This window comes from Artemia sp. Qi Xiang Cuo, chromosome 1 (assembly GCF_049724085.1).
Source record: "Artemia sp. Qi Xiang Cuo chromosome 1, ASM4972408v1, whole genome shotgun sequence".
NCBI classification, from domain to species: Eukaryota; Metazoa; Arthropoda; class Branchiopoda; order Anostraca; family Artemiidae; genus Artemia; species Artemia sp. Qi Xiang Cuo.
The window spans coordinates 74,401,685-74,424,861 of record NC_142794.1 but is presented as its reverse complement, the minus strand read 5'-3'; the positions used below and the strand labels follow the sequence as shown (position 1 = coordinate 74,424,861).

The 23,177-nt window shown below is 36.0% G+C and overlaps 1 protein-coding gene across 1 annotated transcript in view; it reads left to right on the top strand.

Annotated features, from left to right (window-relative positions):
- The first annotated feature begins 222 nt into the window (after positions 1-222).
- Positions 223-23,177, top strand: part of Coprox (oxygen-dependent coproporphyrinogen-III oxidase) — an 82,157-nt gene continuing 59,202 nt past the window's right edge. The window contains exons 1-3 of the mRNA XM_089091809.1: positions 223-242; positions 13,704-13,808; positions 15,876-16,056. Coding sequence (XP_088947935.1) covers positions 13,708-13,808; positions 15,876-16,056 — 282 coding nt within the window. The 5' untranslated portion in view covers positions 223-242; positions 13,704-13,707. The remainder of the gene's footprint in view (positions 243-13,703; positions 13,809-15,875; positions 16,057-23,177) is intronic.

Here is a 23,177-nt window from a genome sequence, read left to right as displayed (position 1 = left end):
TCGGTCTAGAGCCGTTGCTATTAAGAAAGGTTACTGGACTTGTATCTTTCACGTATGGGAAATAACAATAATTCTAAGGAATATTCTGTATAAAAACCGAAAGAAAAAACGGCATTCCTTAATTTTCGACTTATGACACGACACATTCTCGAGATAACAAATAACAAATAACTGAAACAGAAGCAGTTGGCTTTAGTTTGGTGATGACATCCGATGAAAATTAATCAATTGGATAAAATACAGTAAGAAGGTAGAGATATTTATGAAGATTGGGTTGAAAGACCTTAAAATTAAGACTTCACTCTATGTACACTTTTAAAACCATATTTTCAAAACATTTCTTTCAAACTTTTGCAATGCAATTTAAAAGTATCAAATGGAACTATTCATTAAAACATCCTTGTTTTTTCCGTCCTATTTTTGATGATTTAGCGTCAATTTTAAAAATAGAAAACCCCGGTTTTGTACTCGTGTTCTGTAAGTCTCCACTGGACCAGCATAGTTCATAGGCTAATGTACCAACTTACTATGCTTATACTAATAGGTCTAGTTCCCCAAATTAAAAATATCTCTGCTATGTCTTAAGAAGTACCTCAGAAAGTCAGCCTGGCCTATTGGCATAATCTTCTTGGAGGCATATAGCCTATTTTTTTTTTAATTGTTGCTTAGGCTTTCTCAATTCATCTCTCAGGCCTAGCCTGTTGGGTGTTCTATTTTATTTCCGAATATAGTAGTTCTTGTTGCTAGGAAAATCAATTATAAGGTTATTTCATTAATCCTATTGACCCATTAGTTTCTTGTTTCAACACTGGAAATGGGTTAAGAAAAGTGGCAAAGTACATAACAAACAATCATAAATCAACCCTGTTTGAGGTCATATATTCAACAGAAATTGATTAAAAATGATGCAATTAGAATAACCTTAATTACCTTTATTTGCACTTTGGAGTCAATTAAGATCCTTCTTGGCCTGTGAATTGCTCTTTAGTTAATGAACCATTAATAGAATTATTAGTAAGCTAAAATAAATTAATACAATTTTATGTTTTATATGTGAACAGGTTATCAGATCAGTTGAATATCATATATTAATTAAAAGTAGATAATTTGCAAATTTCCAACATAACTTTGCTTGGATGAAAGTGAATATATATATATATATATATATATATATATATTATGTTTAAGAGGTAATTACTTGGCAAAAGCAAAAAAAAAAAAAAAAAAAAAAAAAAAAAAAAAAAAAAAAAAACTGTCGTCCTAATCCAGCAATTGAGACAAATGTGCACTTGAACGAGGCTCTCACCTTACACATCCATCCAACTACCTAGGATCAAACAGTATACCCAAACCATCAACCAAATAGAAAAGTCCAAATCCATGCAAAGTTGTCATCAATAAATGTAAGTTGTTGTAAAATTACCAGCAAAAGCACCTTAAATCTAGCAAAATATTTCCAAGTAAAACCTTCCATTTAGGGCTCATCAAAAGAAATACCACCAGCCTTAACGGGTTTCAAGGCTTTACATTCTTTACCCAGAACGGTGGCGCCTCTACCATAAGATCTATATGGTAACCCTATGTCAGGTAAAACCTGTGAAATACATGCATACTAGTCAAGCTATTAAAAATTACATACAAAAAGTGTTTCAATGTTTCGATAGTAAAATCCCAGAGGTCACTGAAAGAGACCATTCTGGAACCAATGAAGACATGTCCAGATGTATCTTTTATTGGTATCTGGAACCAATCACCAATTTAAAGATCATAAAGCTTGTTTGAAACCCCAAGAAACTCAAACATCCAAAAAAAAAAAAAAAAAGCCACGAGAAAGTATAAGAAAAGATCATTCAGTATTTCTTTATAATTTTTTGTATATTTACTTAATAGTTCATGATACATGAAACTAAATTTTTTGAATTGCCAACTAATTTTTTTGGCAGAAAAACCTCTTAAGATCAGTTTTTTGCTCAGCTTTTTACATCTATTTTTAAAATCTGTGTAATTACTGCATATGTATATATATATATATATATATATATATATATATATATATATATATATATATATATATATATATATATATATATATAGCCTATATAAACACTTGGTGCCTTTTCATGGGCATAGGTAATATCTTGTGTACAGGGGGGGGGGCAGCTTTTTGGTTTGCAGTTAGTGTTTTAGCTCTATAAAATTTGTCTTTATTCCTTTATAAAAATTATATTCAACATGACAAAAAATAATGAAAATGTCAGGTATGAAATATAGAAGTTCATTGTATAACATTTTCAAACACTATCTATTTCAGAACATCCTAAAAATCTTGACATTAAATTACATTGATAAATTAAAAAAACTATATCAACTGAAATTAAGGGACAATATTAAAACTTAAAAAGAACAGAAATTATTCTCTATGTGAGGTGAAATGCTCTCACTTCAGTTCATCCCTATGCTAAAGTTTGACTGTTTCCCAAATTCTTTGAGAACAACTGTTCTTTGAATACTGTCCTTTTGATATTATCAAATATAAAAATATGGTTTTAGCCCTTGCTTGCAACACAATTGCTTAACAAAAGGGCCAGTAAATTGGAATAAGAATCTGTAGGCCTGCATAGAATAATTCCTGTCTGTTTTAAGTTTTTATGTTGCTCATTACTTTCAGTTGAAAAACGTGACTTTTTTTAAATTTAATTTCAGATTTTCTTGTAAATCATGGCTGAGAATACCCTGCTCTCTCCTTGGATTTTTTTTCCAGCTGAAAACACCTTGAATTCTTCTAAAACAGAGCACCAAAAATAAATTCAAATTAATACCACCCCTCCCCCAGGCATACAAAAAATAAAACCAATCTGAAAAACCCATGTCATAAGATCTCTCAAAACACTACTATTGTCTTCACAAAGAAGGTCAGACAACCCATTGAAGCATAAATAATCTAGCTTTCCAGTCAATAAAACTGTCCCCAACAGAGTAGGTTGTTTTCTTTGACTGTATGCTGTGCATGAAGTTTAAGTCAAACCCCCCAAAGATACATTCTCTCTGTTTTTACTTATTGTATGCCAGTCTGTTATATGAAAATGCATGTATTGTCTGACATTCACTACTTAATAGGACTTAGTGACAAAACTGAGCTGGTCCAAAAGTGTTCACTAAGGATCATTTACAAAGAGAATAAAACCCCATGGTCCTTCCTCCTTACATTCACACACAGTACTACTTTGAAAGAAAGGGGGAATAAGGCACTCTGGACTTGTCCCAGTTAGAGAAAGGAATTGGATTCAAAATTGATGATAAGGAAAGAGTTAAAAAGAAATGGGCAGAATATTTTAAGAATATGCTAAACTGTGATAGAGTTACAGGAAAAGATATAGAGAAGAATGATAAAAAGAAAAACTGTGACACTGAAAGTGACTGAAGATTTATTTTTGAGGAAAAATTAGTGACAGCACTAAAAGGATACAAAAAGAATTATAAGGCCCATGTTGCTGATAATTTAGTAAATGAGTTTTTTAATTATGGTGGGTGTGAGGTCTGAGGTAAGTCATTGAAGATTAAGAATATGGTTTTGAAAAAGGGGAAGTGCCTAATGTTTTTAGGAAAATTCTAATTAAACCCCTCCACAAGGAGGGTGATAGGAGTGAGTGCTATTATTATAGAGGCATTAGCCTGTTTTCTGTAGTAGTAGTAGTAGTAGAGGGCCCTGACCTTTGATAATCTTTCTGTCATAAAAGTGAAACCTTACTATATAATTCTTCTGCTCAAATGAGGTAAGATCTTGAATCTATTTCTTTGGATAATTTAGGAAAAAATCATTGATAGGCTATGGCTTAAAATTTGATTTAAATAACTGGAATTGCATTTTCAAAACTAAGCCTATAACCCTACAAAAAAGAGATTAAAAACTTGAGATTAAGGGCAAATATTTTATCAGCATTGAGAAAGGTTCTAAGTTGTAGAAATCAGGAAAGGGCTGACACTGTAGACTGACCATTCCTTTCCAGGACACTTTTTTGGCCCTTGATTCTTTGGTGAAGGTTTCATTCACCTAACTCAACTACTTCCAACTGACATCCACCTAACTTCCAACATGACAAGAAGCCCCTGAACTAGAATTTTACCCTTTTGAGTTGATAGGATGATACCTATAGTCTTTGCATTCTATGATTCCTATGAGTCTTTAACTCCCCTGTTCTGGCATTCCAGAACATTTCTAGTCCTTGTGACCCATTTTGCATAGATGAGTTCATACTTTCATATCCTATTTTGCAATCTTTTAATTATTCTAATGTGAATAGACCTGCACAACTTAGTCATTTAGGACAAGTGGACTTACCCATCTGGAAGAAATTTCAGATGTCCATGGTATGTAAGACACTGTAGAACATGCTAAACAGCTGTTTATATCTTGTTTTTTTTTTCAATAAATTTATCAGAAACACCCCAAGAATGGATTGAAATTTGAAAACATGAGACATCAAATTTCAGAATTTTCCTGTGACTTATGAAACAGTATTTTCACTACAAGATATTTCAAAGTTTGTTTCATCTATTGGCAACTTATTTGAAGTTACAGGTGAAAAGTGTTTTTTTCCCAATGTATGTTACACAAAGAATCATTATAATAGCAGTCTAATGTGATCTGAAAAGTGAGTGAGCTGGGTTGAGAAGTCATAAAATCTAGGTTAGGTTGTGTAGACAAATTGTAATACCTAGTGTAAGTTTGGCTGAAAAGCCTTGACATCTAGTGTAAATTGGGGGTTCTAAAAAAAAAGGGGGGGGGAGCTGCCTCATGCCCCCTCCTTCTTCTGATCTTTCATATTTCAATAGTCATTTCTGGAGTGTATTCCATTTTGAGCCTTTGATGGGGCTTCAAAAGGTAAAACAGTTCATAGTAACCAAAAGTTTGAAAAAATGTTTCTAAATATACTGTCCAGTGAGAAAAAAATTGCCATTTGCAGCTGATTAAGAAGTAGTAATTATTATTACCCTTAGTGTTAATAGTGAAATGTTATTTTGAAAACAAATTTGTAGAAATTTTTAATAAGACCCTAACATCCCTCAAAAATGACATGACAGCAAAACTGGCATCATAAAGTGAATAAACTTAGTAAATGAAGCATTAACATAAATGTCATAATAACCATATATCCTGTCTGGACTTCAATACAAATAAAGAAAAGAGATGCTCTGTTAGCGTGAATGGTTTGAAGTAGTATGCAGCTTTAGGAAAGAATACACTTGGCCTACACATGGCTTTTCAGTCTTAAAAGCTGTATATAAAGATTTTCAATAATTTGAAATCAACTGGCTTTCTCAGAATTTTCATTCAACAGCTTTTTGACATGTTTAGCCAAAATCATCATTTTGTGTGGTAAAATGACCCTTAATACTAGAGAATGTGATACTACTCATAAGCCTTCTAATGATATTCCAGGAGCATCAGTTCAATCTGATCTTTTGTATGAACCAGAACTTGGAAAAAAAAACAACAATTAAATGTCCATCTGTGATCACCTTCATGGAAAAAAACTCAAAAACATTTTGGTATACAGTATTGGTACTTTAAATTTCTGCACTAGGGTTAGGGCTGTCATAATATTTTGGTCACTTGGTAAAAAAAAGTAAGTCAGTAAAATTGTGAAGCAAAGCGCCATGATTTTTCTGATGCCACATAAATTCTTTGTTTGGTTAAACAAAGACCACGAAAATACTGACACATCATCTACAGAAAGTTTGAACTTGGTTGGTAAACGCAGCAGTTTTACTGACTCCAGCTGTGAGTTTACACATAGTGCCACAATTTTCCATTTGGTTAAAGAAAATTTCATTAAAATAGTGACATAATATGTACCAAATTGTAGAAAAGATTGTAGAAATGTATTTTAGAAAGACAAATTGTAGAAAGACATGGCTAATTGAGAGGCAAATCTGGGATAAGCCCTTTTTAGGATTGTATACAAATGAAATGCAGCGGTTTTACCAATTTGTGCAGTGATTTTATCTATTGTATTCAAAGCAAACATAATGCTAATTATTTACAAAAACAGCCGGTAAAAATGACCAGCCAGGTGGTAAAATCCCTTCCCCCCCCCCCCCCCCAATGGCTTGTAACAACCCCGACTAGGGCTCTCTGATTGGTTGAATTTGATGGCATGATTTTCATCAGAATCATTTACCCGGTTATTTTCCTCTTTTGTTTCAAATCAGGCAAAATTTATCTTTGACTTCATCCATCCTTTCAGGAATGTCTTTTTTAACTGAGTCAAATGTCCTTCTAATTATAAGTGTCAGCTAATGAGGGAGGGCCCCTTCATACACTATTGTGGTTGCAGTCTGAGCAGTGCTACTGCTTGTCACAATTTACTTATATCATTTTGAAAGGCTCATATTTCATGTTGGACACGTTTAGGTACTCAAAGCATAGTAATTTTTCACACCCATAGACACTGCTTTTTAATTGGGCTCATGACCATTTTTACATTGACTAAAAAAGATTTGTATTGATGACAAAAGAGTTTACTAAGAAAAAAGATGACAACTAGTACCCTAGTCTTAAAACATTTTAATCCAAACTCTTGAAATTTGTTTTATTCCGAAATCTATTTTGCAAGGGCTTGCAAGTAGAAAGATGCAACAATAGACCAATGATTGAAAACAAATTTTCTTGTGTTTGGAGTTTTCTAGGTGGGTTGCATTTATTCTGACATGACAAAGCTATTTCTGTGATCCAAGAAATCATATTTTTACTTTCTGCATCTCCAGATTGATAAGCTTATCAGAGGTAATGCTCTAGCATATGGTATCAAGGAAAACTTTAAGAACATGTTGAGAGGGATGCTGAACAGAATGAAAACACACTATGTGCTGCTGGTTGTGAAAAGTGAATTTCCTCAACATCTAAGCAACAGCTGAGGGTATTAAGGGGAAATTTTCAAGGTATGTTGAGGAGATGTTGAAGAGACATTGGAAGGTATTTCCCCCCCTCCTCCTTGCCCTTTTTAGGTACCTCTTTTGCTCAACACTGATCAAAATTTTGAGATTGTTTTTATTTTTTTGAACTAGTCAGAAGGTCTAATAGCTATGCCTCCAGGGATGCCGTGCCTACCCCCCCCCCTCCCCCAAAGCCCCATGACTAGGATTGTAAATTATGCAATTTCCCCATTTGTTACAAGCAGGTTTTTTTCATTAGGATAAGGGAATGCTTGATTCTGGTTAGCCTATATCTGAAAAGGCTAAGGGCATTAAGGTGAAACTTAGGAAGATGTTTGGGGAATGATAAAATAGATTGAATGTGCTACATGCATCCAGTTTAATAAAAAGGAGGATATGCAATATTTTAAGAATGGCTGATGGTATTAAGTTGAAACTTTCAGGACATGTTGAAGGGAATGTTTAAAGGTAGTTAGAGGGCTGTCAGCTCCCCTCCAAAACCTTTTAGTTGCCGTCCCTCCAAAAGCATTTAAAATTTTGAAATAGTCATCTTGTTCAAAATAGTTTAAAGATCAAATAGTTATGCCCAGGGGTATGACATGACCCCCACAGTTTTTGAGATGGATGCCGAACATAATAAAACACACTGTGTGCATTTTGGTTGTCAAAAGGGCAGATCAGCAATATTTAGGAATGGCTTAATGAATTATTTTGAAACTGTCAGGGGATGTGAAAGACCTAAGGAAGGGAAACCAGCCCCCTTGATCTTTTTAGATGCTCTCTTCCTTCATCACTATTCAAAATTTTGAAAAGAGATTTTGTCAAAAATAGTCAATGGGTCTAGTAACTATGCCGCCAAGGATGCAATGTACCCCATAACCCCCAGGATAATGATTTTAATTTATGCAGTGTGCCCTTTTTTTGTGGGATTTATCATTAGGAAACAAGGAAATGTTTAATTTTGGGTGTGTTTGGAATGGCTAAAGTTATCAAGGTGAAACTTTGAAGATTATTGAGGGGTCTGTCAAACTAAATCAACAGCTGAGGTATTAAGTTTAAAGTTAAAGGGTATGTTGAGGCGAGTATTAAAAAGTGGTCCGAGGGCAACCAGTCCCCTTTTCACCCCTCCCCCCGTTTAGCTGCCCTCCCGGCTTCTTAGTCCCCTTTCTAGCTGCCCCCCTGAAGCTATCTGATCACAATTTTATAAATAGCCATCTTGTTAAAAATCGTCGAATAACTATGCCTCCAGGTACAAAAAGACACCTACACGGCCCATGATGCAAATGAAGTATGGAATATAAGTTGTCCATTGTTTAAATACAAGGTATGTTATTGGAGAAAGAGGGGATGTTTGATCCCAAGTCTCCAAAAAGGCTAAGGGTATTAAGGTAAAACTTTTAGAAAATGTTGAGGGGGATGTCAAACAAAATCAGAACACATTATATGCAGGAGAGTTGTCTAAAGGACACAACAGCAATATTTAAGGAATGACTTAGGATATAAAATTGAAACTTTAAAGGTATGTTTTGGAGGAATGTTGAAAAATGAACAGAGGGCACCCCCCCCCCTCCTTGCTCTTTTAGCTACCATCTTTAACACTGAGTTTTTTTTAAGCAATTCTATTCAAAATAGTCACAAGGTCTACTAGCTATGCCTTCGGGGAGGTCATGCCTCCACAGCCCCTGGGACAAGGAATGTAATTTATGCAATTTGTCAGTTTCTTTTATTTGCAGGATTTATCATTGGGAAAGGAGAGAATGTTCGATCCTGGCTGTCCAAAAAGGCTAAGGGTATTGAGGTGAAATCTCAAGAAATATTGAGGGGTATATTAACCTATGTTGAAAGAAACTATCTGCATCAAAGTTATCAAAAACGTGTATCTGCAATATCTTTGGAATGTGTAAGGGTATTAACTTGAAACTTTCAGGGCCTCTGCTATTAATACTAATGTGGCTACAAATAGGACTGGTTTGCGACTGCAACTGTGATTAACTCCGACTGCAGAAACTTGCAAATGTAACTGCTGACGACTACTACTACATCTACTTGTGACTAATTTCAGGGAATGTTAAGGGTGGTGTTGAACAAAACCAAAACACAATATGTGCATGTTTATTGTCAAAAGGGTACATCAGCAACATCTCAGGAATAGCTGAGGGCATTAAGTTGAAACTTTCAGGGCACGTTGAACAATGCTTGGAGGACAAAGGACTCTCCTTGTCCATTTTAGACCCCCCTTAATACTGGTCAAGATTATGAAATGATCACTTTGTTCAAGTTAGTCAATAGATCTAACAACTATGTCTCTGGGAATGTAATGCTCCCCACAGCCGCTGGAGAAAAGGTTGTAATTATACCTTGTGCCTATTGTTTACATTCAGTGCTTGGAAGACAAAGGACTCTCCTTGTCCTTTTTTTTAATGCTGGTCCAAATTATGAAATAACTGCTTTGTTCAAATTAAATAAAAAAACAATTTTTTCAACTGAATTAAGGAGCAACATTAAAATTTAAAACGAACAGAAATTATTAAGTATATGAGGGGGTTCACCCCCTAGTTAATACCTCGCTCTTTACGCTAAAGTTCGACCAATTCTTTAAGAATGATCCCTAAATCACAAAGGTCATTTGATTAGAATAAATAGCTCTTTTGAAAGTTCTAAAAAAACTTTAGTGTAAAGAGCGAGGTATTGACTAGGGGTTGAACCACCTCATATAATTTCCTGTTCGTTTTAAGTTTTGATGTTGCTCCTTACTTTCAGTTGAAAAATTTTTTTTTTTTTTATTTAATTTCTGATCGTATTTTAAATAATGCTGGGAAATCCTGCACCCATTCATAGAAAATTCTCTTCCCTCATGAAAAACTCCTTCATGGAGAGATTCTCCCACTTAACCCCCTCCCCTCACCCCCACCAGAAAAAAACTCTCCCCTGAAAACGTTTTTATACTTCCCAATACTTCTGTATACTTCCCCCGGGAATATGGGGGATTAAGTCACCCCCAAAAACATAGTTATTAGATTTTTCACTATGCCGGACAAAATGGCTATCTCAAAATTTTGATCTGGTGACTTTTGGAAAAATGAGCGTGTGAGGGGGCCTAGTTGCCCTCCAATTTTTTTGCACATTTAAAAAGGGGCACTAGAACTTTTAATTTCCGTTTGAATGAGCCCTCTCGCAATATTTTAGGACCAGTGAGTTGATATGATCACCCCTTGGGGAAAAAAGCAAAAAACAAATAAACACGCATCTGTGATCTTTCTTCTGGCAAAAAAAATACAAAATTCCACATTTTTGCAGATGGGAACTTGAAACCACTACAGTAGGGTTCTCTTATACGCTGAATCTGATGGTGTGATTTTCATTAAGATTCTATGACTTTTAGGGGGTGATTCCCCCTTTTTCGAAAATAAGGCAAATTTTCTCGTAACTTTTGATGGGTAAGTTTAAACTTGATGAAACTTATATATCTGAAATCAGCATAAAAATCAGGTTCTTTTAATATATTAATCGGTAACAAAATTTTGTTTTTTAGAGTTTCGGTTACTATTGAGCCGGGCCGCTCCTTACTTTCAGTTCGTTACCACAAACTGTTTGATTTGTCAATAGGTCTAATAATTACGCCTCTGGGAATGTAATGCTCCCCACAGCTGCTGCAGAAAAGGTTGTAAATTATGCAATATGCCCATTGTTTACAGTCAGGATTTATCATGGGGAAAGAGGGGGAATGTTTGATCCTGAGTGTCAGCAAGGGCTATAAGTATTAAGATAGAACTTCAGAAAATGTTGAGGGGGATGTTGAACTCAATCAAAAGATATTATGTGCATCTTGGTTGTATCTGCAATATCCCAAGAATGGATAATGGCCCTTGATCAAAACTTTTAGGGAACTTTATTTATTTTATTTTTATACTTATTTAAAATCAATTATTAACAAAAAACATTAACATAGACATATCCCCTCAAATGCCACATCATGATTTGGAGGAGAGATAATCAAACAGATCCACAACAAATAATAGTAATTAACATTAACCTCAGAAGGAATTAGGAAACAAGACAAACCATAACTCCAAACACCCTACTACCAATAATTTAACAATCAACACTCAACTCCTTCCTTAACACACATCAATCAAAATAAAATACTATTTCTAACGATTTAATACCATTTTATTCTATAAATTCTGTATCCAATTAAGTTAATCATTAAAATAATATTTAGAAAGCAATTCATTCTTAACAGCCATTTAAATTTACTTAAATCACCACTTTAAATATCCTCAGTTAACGAATTCCATAACTTAGACTCTCTAAAAACAAGAGAAAACCCCGACCTAGACGTAACCAAATTATTAAAATAAATTTTGTTCATTGACCTTTTACCATGGAGGGCTGGATTTGAAGCTTTGACTCTTCTAACCTAAGCAACAATTCGGGGATAGTGGAAGCGCTGAAAAGAAGGCAACTGATGAACCAAAAGTAATGAAAGAGAGAGGTGATACCGAACTTACAGCGGCCATTCTTAAGAGACAGCTGACAGTTTCTAAGTGGCTGCAGAGTTCCTGTGTTGTCTGACTATAAATTGGCTCACTTGCCTGCCTGACACTTTAGGTAGTTGGGGCCCCTCACTTTTAGGCTTTAAACGCTTATTTGCCTTTCATTACAGGCAATCTAACGGTCCTATGTCAATTTTAAGTTTTTGGTCAACCTGCCTGAGACTATAGGCGGGCGTGCCTTTCCAAAAGACTTGAATGCTAAGCGATGGACGTGGGCTAGATTGGGACCCCATGTGAAAATGAAAAAAATATTGTTGGTATGTGTAGCGCATGGTTATCGCTAGGGAAACGGTCTAACCATTCACGGCCTTAGGCATCCGTGAATAAGTTCTAAGGCGAGGGATGAATTTGGGACAATTTTTGGAGGCACCCATCTGCCCAGTGTCTCAGGCCAGTGACCAAAAACTTGAAAAATTTGCAAAAAATTTAAATTTGCTCAGAAGGCTGAACTGTGAGCTGAGGCAATGAATAAATACTATTTGGAAAGTGATTGAAGACGGTGGGCATCCGTGAACAAGTGCTAAATTGAGAGAGGAATTTGGGAAAATATTTGGGGGCGCCCACCCACCCGGAGTTTCGGGCAAGTCTCGTGACCCAAAAATTTGAAAAATATGTGAAAAATTAAAATTTTCTCAGAGTGCGGGGCTGAGATTAGGCAATGAATAGGCATTATTTGGAAGATGAAGATGGTTTTCAACGATTGTTTGCCTGTTATTTTAAGCAAATTATTGGTCCTGTGTCACTTCTAAATTATTGGTCAACCTTCTTAAGACCATAGGCGGGCGTACCTTGCTTGCCTCTCATTCCAGGCTATCTAACGGTCCTATGTTAATTTTAAATTCTTGGTCAACCTGCCTGATACTCTAGGCAGGCGTGCCTTTCCAAAAACTAACAAACAAGTATTTGTCCAATAAGAGAGCCATACTTACTCCCGCTATTTACCCGTGCCATTTAAACATTTGCCTCTCAATTATTTGGACTATCTGTCTTGTGTTTTTCTACAATTAGCCATGTCTTAATGCCTACTGCAAAATACTTGGTTTTCAATTCAACTTTTCTGTAAATAGGCAGCACTGAGGCGGAGTACACCTGGCACTTTGTTAAGAAATTTTTTCTCACTTTGTTTTTGTTAAGAAATTGAATCACTCAGTGATAATTTATTGCGCCCCTAGGCCCAGACCAAATGCGCCTATTGGTAAATTCAGGCCTGGCCATGGGAACCTCATTAACATAAGTGAACACACCTAAAGAAGAAGCAGACCTACCTTTGACGCAATTATTCATGAAAACATCAGCATAAAAATCGCGGAGAGCAGCCGTTGGAAGTATTTTCAACCTAATGTAAGCCTCACGACATGATTCAGAAGGACTTCAATTAGCAAGTATTCTAATAACAAATCTTTGCAAAACTCGTGCCGGACAAAGGACTGAGGAGAAAATTCCCCGCCATTTTAAACTACAGGTCTCAATTGGACCTTTAAATGAGAGTGATTGATCCAGATAATATCAAGATATAGATTATAAATATTTTAATTTACAATTAAAACACTGAAAAATAAAAATTACTGTGAAATAAAATATTGAATTTCTAAATTTTCAGCAATTAGTATCATTACATATCCAACATTCAGTTTATTTTCATTAGTTCTTTCCAACGACTATTCAAGACACATATAGTTCTGAAATCAACGTAAATGACGTAATAGGCTTTATACTTTTACGGTTAGGGGGGGGGAAGAAGGCAGGAGCTAAACTCCTGTTTGTAGCGATTTTTGTTCGTTTTAAGTTTGACAGGAATAATCAATTTAGTTTTTGCTCGTTTCAAGATTTATTTATTCTTTTATTTTACTAACGGTTATCTGGATGTTTGCTATGATTGTTTATTTCATTTTTGTTAGTTTTGGGGTTCATTTATTCCTTAATTGTAATGTCTGGTCGTTTTGAGTTTGAATTATTGTAGAAAAATATTTCTAAAGGTTTTAATTTAATATGGATCTTTAATTTTCTTTGAAAAACTTATTTTTTGGAAAGTTTTTTTTAATTAATTGATAATTAATATCGATATTTGGAGTCATTTTGGGAACCAATGTAATTTTCCTTTTGTCAAAGTTGAATGACAAAAAGATGTTGTTGATAAAACTAGAATGTATGAAGGAACAGCTTTCTTACTTAAAGTTATAATGTTCTGTTTCTATTTCATCTTTATTCCAGAGTGATGCAGTCAACTTCAAGATTGGTTCGCCTTTTGGAAGTCGTGACGAAAATAGGACATTCAATGAAAATTGCTTGCCATAAAAGAAATATTTCATTTAAAAGGTATATCACCACCTTCTACTTCTAATTTAATCACATGGACTCTGTTTTTTGTGCTTCTGATAGCTGAGTTGCGTAAAGTGGCGTTCACAGGCATGTCTTGCTAGAATCCCATGTCTAGACTCGTGTCTGGCCAGAAAGCAAAGCAACTATCGTTCCCAAGTAAAATTCAGTGCTTAGCTAAAACTACAAATATAGTTTCAAATGGATTACAGTCGTCATTTCTTACCAATCAAGAGAGCTTATGCTGGCAAACTTTCAAAATTGTAATTCCTGTTTTTATTGTCCCTAAGATAGTGGATGACACGAGCCAAGCAACTGCTTTAGCGTGCTTCACTATTATGTCTGATGTTGCATATTTGCCTAAAATAAAAATAAACGTTAATGAAGAAACAAAATTAAATTTCAATTTAAAAACGTAAACATACGTGATGAAAAGTAGCACTTGACACACTCTGATTGACTGTAGTCGAAAATCCTAGACTTTGAGTTCTAGAGTCTAGAACTGGATGCTTGGCAGTAACTTGTTTAGCCAAGCACCAAATTTTGCTTGTGAACAGTAGTTACCTAGACATTGATTGTCTAGATATGGGATTCTAGCTAGACATGCATGTATACGCCGCTTAATGAAATTGAGCTTCGGTGGATCCATTGAAAGATTCAGAAATCCAGGGGGGGGGGGCTCCAAGGAATTTTCAAGTGGACAAGATCCAATGCTGAAAACGTAAAGGTGCCTTTAGACCTAAATATTTAAGCAAGCTTACAGTTCTCCTTCTTTTTCCAAAAATTTTCTTGAGTTAGGCGATTCGATGCTTCTGGGGATAGGAATACTGCACCCATTTTCTTGTAATGATTGTGTGTACCTCTGTAAATAAATGGATGACTCTTTGTAAATAAAAAAAAAGACTACTCGATGCAAAACATTTCACGAATTTTTCTTTTTAATACCCCTAGCCCTGGTAATGGTAGTAGTAATAGTACTGTTAGTAGCAGTGGAAGTTGTGGTAGTAGTATGCACAGTGTCTTTGTATCATCCCCCCCCCCCTCAGCATTACTTTCAGTTCTAACTTCATACTCAAAGCCACTCCTGAAATATTGCTGATACACCCTTTTGACAACCTGCATGCCCATACTGTGTTTTGATTTAGTTCAACGTCCCCCTCAAAATTACCTGGATATTCCACCTTAATACCCATAGAAGTAGTAGCAGTCACAGTAGAAGTAGTGGCAGTAGCTACTATTGTAGCAGTAGCACTACTTCTGTAGTACTACTTCTAAACTGTAGCAGTACTACTCTAGACTAGTCTAGCAGTAGCACTAATAGTAGTACTACTTCTAGAATTCCCCCGGAAGTTCTCCACGTGTAAATTGAGTTGCCAAAGAGAAAGTAAGACAAATAAAAAGAATTTCGAGTAGGAATCCTGGAAAACTCCCTTCGTGTAAAATTTTCTCTGGAAAGTCCCCCCTCCGAAACTTCCCTCCCCACAGAAAATCCTCCCCCTCGGAAGTACCCCCCCCCCCTGCAGCCCCCCCCCTCTTGAAAAATGTCTGTATACTCCCCAATAGAAAATATTATATGTAAAAAAAATTACCAATTTTATAACCTGCAGTATTTCCCCAAGGGCTGTGAGGGTCAATACATTCCCAGAGATATAGTTATTGGACTTTTATACTGACCTCCCAATATGCCAGGGTGCTTTACCTTATTTTCAGTGAAGGGCCTTTAGTAATCATCTACAGTATAGATTTAATAGTCGATGGATTATGTTTTCTAATCAGTTTCAAGTAATTTTGAAGCAAGATATAGGTTGTTTGTTATGTTTTTTTTTAACGGTAATAAGTAATAACGGTTAAAGTAATAAGAACTTTTAATCATCACGATCTGAAAAAAAGAGAAAAAAACTAAACCGCAACAATTGAGATGCACCTTATTGCGATAGGAGTACGTCGTAGAATATCTATTTAGCGTACTATAGATACCTTTGAATACTCTAGTCTCAAATCGTATATCCGAGGTCCTCGATCCAAAATCTTCTTGAATATTTACTCCTTTTGTTTTGTTTCTTCTAGTATCGGAGGCATTTCTTTTGTTGCTGGTGGCACGGTATTTCTCTTAGCCTCTGGTTCTGTTGTTTACGCTCGAACTCCAATTACATCGTTTATGAGTGAACCGATAACTAATGATGGAACAAGAAGAAAAAATCAGTCCGATATTAAAGTTCGTATGGAAGAATTTGTCATGAGGGTTCAAGTAAGTGGATATACATAGTTATCTTTCTAACTAATTTTGAGTTCTGTTTTTAAGTAATGTCAAGTCAGTTTTTGGTTATCATATTTTATTATTTTTTTGTCCTGTGTTTGTTATCAGTAGTTTGTATCATTTCTTAGTTTTTTGCTGGCATTTTGTTTTTTTTCTTGGTGCTCATTTCTTTGAGTTCCATTCACTCGTCGTGGATACAAATTGACGTTTGAAATGCGTTATTCTTCTAATATAGTTATTTTTTTCGGTAATCGAGTAAAAATTGAGCTAACCCTGGAGAAAATGAAATAAAAATAGTAATCTGATTTTTGATGAATTTCGACCGTGAAATTGAATTATTCAAGTTCCACACGTGAGATTAAACCACATTTGACCCGTTTAACCGACTTTTTACGCTTCTTTAAGGTACCCAAAGACTTAATTAAATTGACTTTGTAAATGCTCGTAAAATTATATAATCTAAAAAAAAATGATCATAATTTACCTGTAAAAAGGATTGGGGTCGAATATTATAGGGGAAAAACAAGAAAGATCTGGTTTCTGGGGGGATTTCACTCCAGAGAATGCATTGCCTAAAAAGGTCAATAAAATCAGTATTTTTGGCTAAAAAGTGGAATTTATAAGGTTTAGGCAGGTGTCTTGAGCATTCACGACCGAGAAGTATGCACTGACGTCACACGCATAGGATGGCTCATTTGGTTGGGGGAGGGTGATTTCGGTTAGAGAAAACAATTCCATAAAGGAAAAAAAACAAGCGTTTTTGTCTAAAGACTGGAATTTCTAAGGTTTTATCCCGTGTAAAAAAAAGAAATAGATCTTTTCGGAGGGAATTTTAATAAAAACACCCGCAAAGAAAATGGGGATATATCGAATTTCACACTGGATTTAAAATGGGATGAATGGGTTCTCGGGCAAGGGAATGTATTAAAAATTCCAGAAATTAAAAAAAAAATGGAAAAATTCAAAGTCAGCAGTGAAATTTAAAAAAAAAGTTAAAATGACCATATAGAAAATCACTAAAAGGAAATTTTTGAGAGGGGAGAGGCCAAACATAAAAAAATTAAAATAGTCAAAATTTAATAATTTGGAAGTTAGCAGTTAGGCTCGGCAAACTTTTCCAGGTATAAGTTATTTTTTACCATACGTAATTTCACTAATCCATAAGCAGTAGATTTCAATACGTTGAAAAATCAAAGTTTGAGGGATTTCGCAAGTAAGACTTTAGTTTGGTGTGAAAAAACGAAATAAGAACTTTTTGACTAAAAAGTCGAATTTCTAAGGTTTTGTCCCGAGCATTGGGCTAAACATACAATAAAATTAAAAAAATAATTTAAAGTTTGTGGAGGGAAATTTAAATAAAAATTGCCACAAAAGAAAAGTAACCGTTCAGTTTTAGAGAGGATAGGTGTTCTTCGTGCAGAATGCTATTTTTATTAGGCTTTGGTGGAGGGGGAGTTCCCCTCCTATCGCTGGTTACTTTCAAAAGAGAACTAGGACTTTCATTTTCCAATCAAATGAGCCCCCTCCGAAGTTTATACGACCACCCCTTCCATAAAGGCCTTAAACACACTGTTGTTTTGGCATAACTTAAACACACTTATAACTCAAACACAGTTATGCCCAGGGCATAACTTTAAAACACTTCCTTCCGAGCTCTAGGGGGGGGGGGGTGTATAAACCCCGAAGTTTTTTTTATCTGATCTTTGGACTATTTTAAACAGAATAGCTATCTAAAAATTTTGATCGCATGCATTTGGGGAAAAGAGGACAAAGACGGGGGGGGGGGGTAGTTGCCCTCCAATCACTTTTAAGTTTTAAAAAAGGAAATAGAACTTTCACTTTGCAATCAAATTAGCCCCCTCCGAAGTCGATACGACCACACTTTCCATAAGAACCTGATATGCCCCCGGGGCATAACTTTCAACACCCCCTGGGCTCTGGGGGGTTTCATTGACCTCAGAATTTTCGATATCTGATCATTGAACTATTTTGAACTAGATGGCTATTTTAAAATTTGATCAGATGGATTTGGGTAAAGAACTTTGGGGGAGGGGCTGGTTCCACTCTTATCACTTTTTACTCTTAAAAAGGCGCTAGAAGTTTTAACTAAGTTTATTAACCCTTCAGAAGTTTATGTGACCACTCCTTCCATAAAAACCTTATATGCTCCCGGGGCATAACTTTCAACGCCTGCCCCCGGTTTCTGGGGGTTAAGCCTACCCCGGAGTTTTTGTTATCTGATCTTTGAACTGTTTCGAACAAAATCGCTATTTCAAAATTTTGATTGGATTCATTTGGAGAAAAGAGGGCGTGTGGGGGGGGGGGTATATTTACCCTCTGCTCGCTATTGATTCTTAAAAAGGTAACTAGAACTTTCAATTTTCGATCAAATGAGCCCCCTATAAAGTTTATGCGACCACCCATTCCATAAAACCCTTATATGGCCCACGACCATAACATTTAACATGTGCTCCCGAGATCTGGGGAGTTGAGTTGACCCCTGAGTTTTTATAATCTGATCGTAGAACTATGATGAACAAAATGGTATCTCAAAATTTGGATTGGATACGTATGGGTAAAAGAGGGCAGGGGGGCTAGTTGCCCTTCGATCGCTTTCACTCTTAAAAAGGGCACTAGAACTCTCAATTTCCCATCGAATGAGCCCCCTCTGAAGTTTATATGACAACCCCTTCCAAGAAAACTTATATGCCCGGGGGCATAAATTACAACACCCGCCCTGGGCTTAGGGGGGGGGGGTGTTGTGTCGACCCTAAATTTTTGTTACCTGATCTTTAGACTAGTCTTAACAAAATGGCTATCTCAAAATTTGTACCAGATGTATTTGGAAAAAAGTATAGGGGGAGGGGCTAGTTGCCTTTCGATCACCTTTTTATCTTAAAAAGGTGCTAGATTTTCCGATTTCCAATCAAATGGCCTGCTCCAATTTTATATACCCCCCCTCTCCCTTCTATATGAAGTATCTCTGGGGATAAAAATGAATAATCAAACATTAAAGCCTTACGGCCTGTCCTATAGGAAACGCTATAGCGTTGCCTCTGATTCTTCCCATTTTGTCACTCAATTGAGGAATATATGGTGGAATAGTGAAAATTTTCTTATCGCCCATCAAAAGGTTGCTATCTGTTGGGGGGTTGTGGAGTTGATTCATCCTTTTCTAACTTTTTTAAGTCTTTTTTCTATTATTAATTTAAAATACTTTTTCACAAAATAAATTTTTCAAAGAAAAGTAAAGAACTCCATTAAACCAAAGATGAGCAAAAAATAAAATCAAATAATCTACCAAGCTTGAAACTACCACAAATCAGCATCGATAAATAAATGAAACCCAAAACGAATATAAATTACAATAAATAACCGAGTTAAACTCAAAACGAGCAGAAATTAACATGAGTAGGGCTCAAAACCCGTATGGCTTCCCAAGGCCAGAACATAATTTGCGCTTTACTGAAAAAATATAAATGTTTTTACTTTCGTAACTTTAATAAATCAAATAATATTATTATTTTGATTCCTAAATATCAGTATATGTATATTAAACTGACAATTCACATTCATTTGTATTTTTTTCAGTAAAGTGCAAATTATGTTCTGGCCTTGGGAACGCATAGGGGTTTTGAGCCCTACTCATGTTAGTTTCTTCTCGTTTGAGCTTGACTCGGTTATTTATTGTAATTTATATTCGTTTTGGGTTTCATTTATTTATAATATAAATTTCGACTACGTTGAACAAAATGAATATTTCAACATTTTGATTGGATGTGTTTGGGAAAATAAAGGGCGTGAGAGGGGGGTTAGTTGCTCTTAAATCACTTTCGACTATTGCAAAGGGATTTACCCGTTTCAATTTCAAATCGAATGATCCCTTTTTGAAGTTTCTACGACAACTCTTTCTATAAAAACATCATATGCCCCTAGGGCGTAACTTACAACCCTTGTCCCGAGGGCTATGGGGGTTGTCATCTGCAAAGGCATAATTTCCAGAACTTTCAACTAAGTAGAAAAAATAGCTATCTCAAAATTTTGATTTTGTGTTTGGGGAAATGGTGGGCGTGAGAGGGGGATTAGTTGCCCTCCAAGTACTTTCGACTATTAAACAGGGCACTAGCCATTTAAATTTCCAATCGAGTAAACTCTTTTTGAAGTTTTTACGACAACGCTTTCTATAGAAACCTTATTTGCCCCCAGGGAATAACTTACAACCCTTGCCCAGAGGGCTGTGGGGGGCGGGGGTTCATTCTTAAAGACCTAATTTCTAAAACTTCAAACTACGTTGAACAAAATGGCTATCTAGAAATTTGGATTGGATGTGTTTGAGGAAAAGATGGGCGTGAGAGGGGGGTTAGTTGTCCTCCAATCAATTTCGACTATTAAAAAGGGCATTGCCTCTTTGAATTTCCAATCGAAAGCACCCTTTTTTAAGTTTCTACGACAAAGCTTTCAATAAAAACCTTATATGCCCCTAGGGCATATTTTCTAACCCTTGCCCTGAGGGCTCTGAGGGCGAGGGGATGTCATCCTCAAAGACCTAATTTCCAGAACTTACAACTACGTTGAAAAAAATGGCTATCTCAAAATTTTGATTGGATGTGTTTGGATAGATGGTAGGCGTGAGAGGGGAGTAAGTTGCCCTCCAATCACTTTTGACTAATAAAAATGGCACCAGCCCTTTGAATTTCCAATCGAATGAGCCCTTTTGCAAGTTTCTACGACAAAGCTTTCAATGAAAACCTTATATGCCCCCAGGGCATAACTTATAACCCTTGCCCTGAAGACTTTGGGGGAGTATCCTGCTCAAAGGTATAATTTCCAGAACTTTCAACTATGTTGAACAAAATGGCTATTTCAAAATTTTGATTAGATGTGTTTGGAGGAATGATGGGCGTGGCAGGGGGGTTAGTTGCCCTCCAATCACTTTTGACTATTAAAAAGGGCACTAGCAATTTCAATTTCCTATCGAATGAGCCCTTTTTGAAGTTTCTACGACAACACTTTATATAAAAATTTTATGTGCCCCCAGGGCATAACTCACAACCCTTGTCCTGAGGAATTTGGGGGGGTTGTCATCATCAAAGACCTAATTTCCAGAACTTTCAAGTACTTTTGAACAAAACGGCTGTCTCAAAAATTTTGATTGGATGTGTTTGGGGAGAAGGTGGGCGTGAGAGGGGGGTTAGTTGTCCTCCAGTCACTTTCAACTATTGAAAAGGACAGTAGCCCTTTGAATTTCTAATCGAATGAGCCTTTTTCGAAGTTTCTACGACAACACTTTCTGTAAAAACCTTAAATTTGAAATTTCCAGAACTTTCTACTACGTTGAACAAAATGGCTATCTGAAAATTTTGAATGGATGTGTTTTGGGGAATGGTGTGCGTGAGAGGGGGTTAGTTACTCTCCGATCACTTTTGACTATTAAAAAGGTCACTAGCCCTTTGAATTTCCAATAGAATTAGCCCTTTTTCAAGTTTCTACAACAAAGATTTCAATAAAACCTTATATGCCCCCAGGGTATAACTTACAACCCTTGCCCTGAGGGCTGTGGGGGGGGGGGGGGTTGTCATCCTCAAAGACCTAATATCCAAAACTTTCAACTACGTTGAACAAAATGGCTATCTTAAAATCTTGATTGGATGTGTTTGGGGAAAAGGTGGGCGTGAGAGGGGGGTTAGTTGCCCTCCAATCACTTTCAACTGTTGAAAAGGGCACTTGCCCTTCGAATTTCCAACCGAATGAGCTTTTTTTGAAGTTTCTACGACAACGCTTTCTATAAAAAACCTTATATGCCCCCAAGGCATAACTTACTACCCTTTCCCTGAGGGTTGTGGGGGAGTGTCCTCAAAAATATAATTTCTTTCTGAAAATCAACTACGCTGAACAAAATGGCTATCTCAAAATTTGGAATGGATGTGTTTCGGGAAATAGTGGACTTGGAAGGGGTGTTAGTCGCCTTCCAATTACTTTTGACTATTAAAAAGAGCACAAGCCACTCAAATTTCCAATTGAACGAGTTCTTTTCGAAGTTTTTATGACAGCTTTTTCGATACGAAGTGCCCTGGTCTAAAGGAAAAAATAATAAATAACACACTGTGCCAACATCGTTCTTATATGCCCCCAGGGCATAACTTACAACCCTTGCCCTGAGGGTTGTGGGGAAGTGTCCTCCTCAAAAACATAATTTCAACTGGAGATCAACTCTGCCGAACAAAATGATTATTTCATAATGTTGATTGGGTTGGTTTGGGAAAATGATGGGATTGGAAGGGGTGTTAGCTTTTTTCCAATCACTTTTAAATATTAAAAACGGCACTAGCCACTCGGATTTTCAATCGGATAAGCCCTTTTTGAAGTTTCTACGACAACTCCTTCCATACGAAGTGCCCTGGTATGGAAAAAAAAAATAATAATACATTGTGCCAACATCGTTTTTTACCTAGGCAGCGCGATTGCGCTGCCTATGATGGATTTACTTATATGTTTTTATTCAGTTACCCTTTCACTGTTAAATACTTTTAAATAGAGATGGTTTTTCGTCTGAGTACTTACGGAGTATTCATAATTTAGAGAGCTATTTGCCGGGAACTTAACTCTTTTGTCCTTTCATGTTTTATTCTGTTTACTTTACCCTGAATTTGTGAATCTTTTAGATATTAAATTAAAAAAAAAACTTTCTTTCTACTGGAAGTAAGGAGGAACATTAAAACGAACAGAAATTAGTCCGTATATGACTGGGGCTGCCCCCCTCAATATCCCTCTCTTCGTGCTAAATATTTTTGAGATCTTTTAAAAAAGGTTCTGATTCTAATTACATGGCCCTTGAGTTTCAGGAATCGTTCTTAAAGAATTGAGACAAAAAGTCGAACTTCAGCGTAAAGAGTAGGGTATTGAGGAGGGACAGCCCGCCCCCATCATATGTCGATTAATTTCTGTTCATTTTAAGTTTTAATGTTGGTCCTTACTTTCAGTAGAAAAGAACTTGTTTTTTATTTAATATAAAAAGAGGGGATTTTCCCCTCTGTGGAAAATCTCCCACGAAAAATTCCTCCATAGAAAGATCCTCCCATGTAAAATTCTTCCGCCGGCAAATTTCCCCCGGA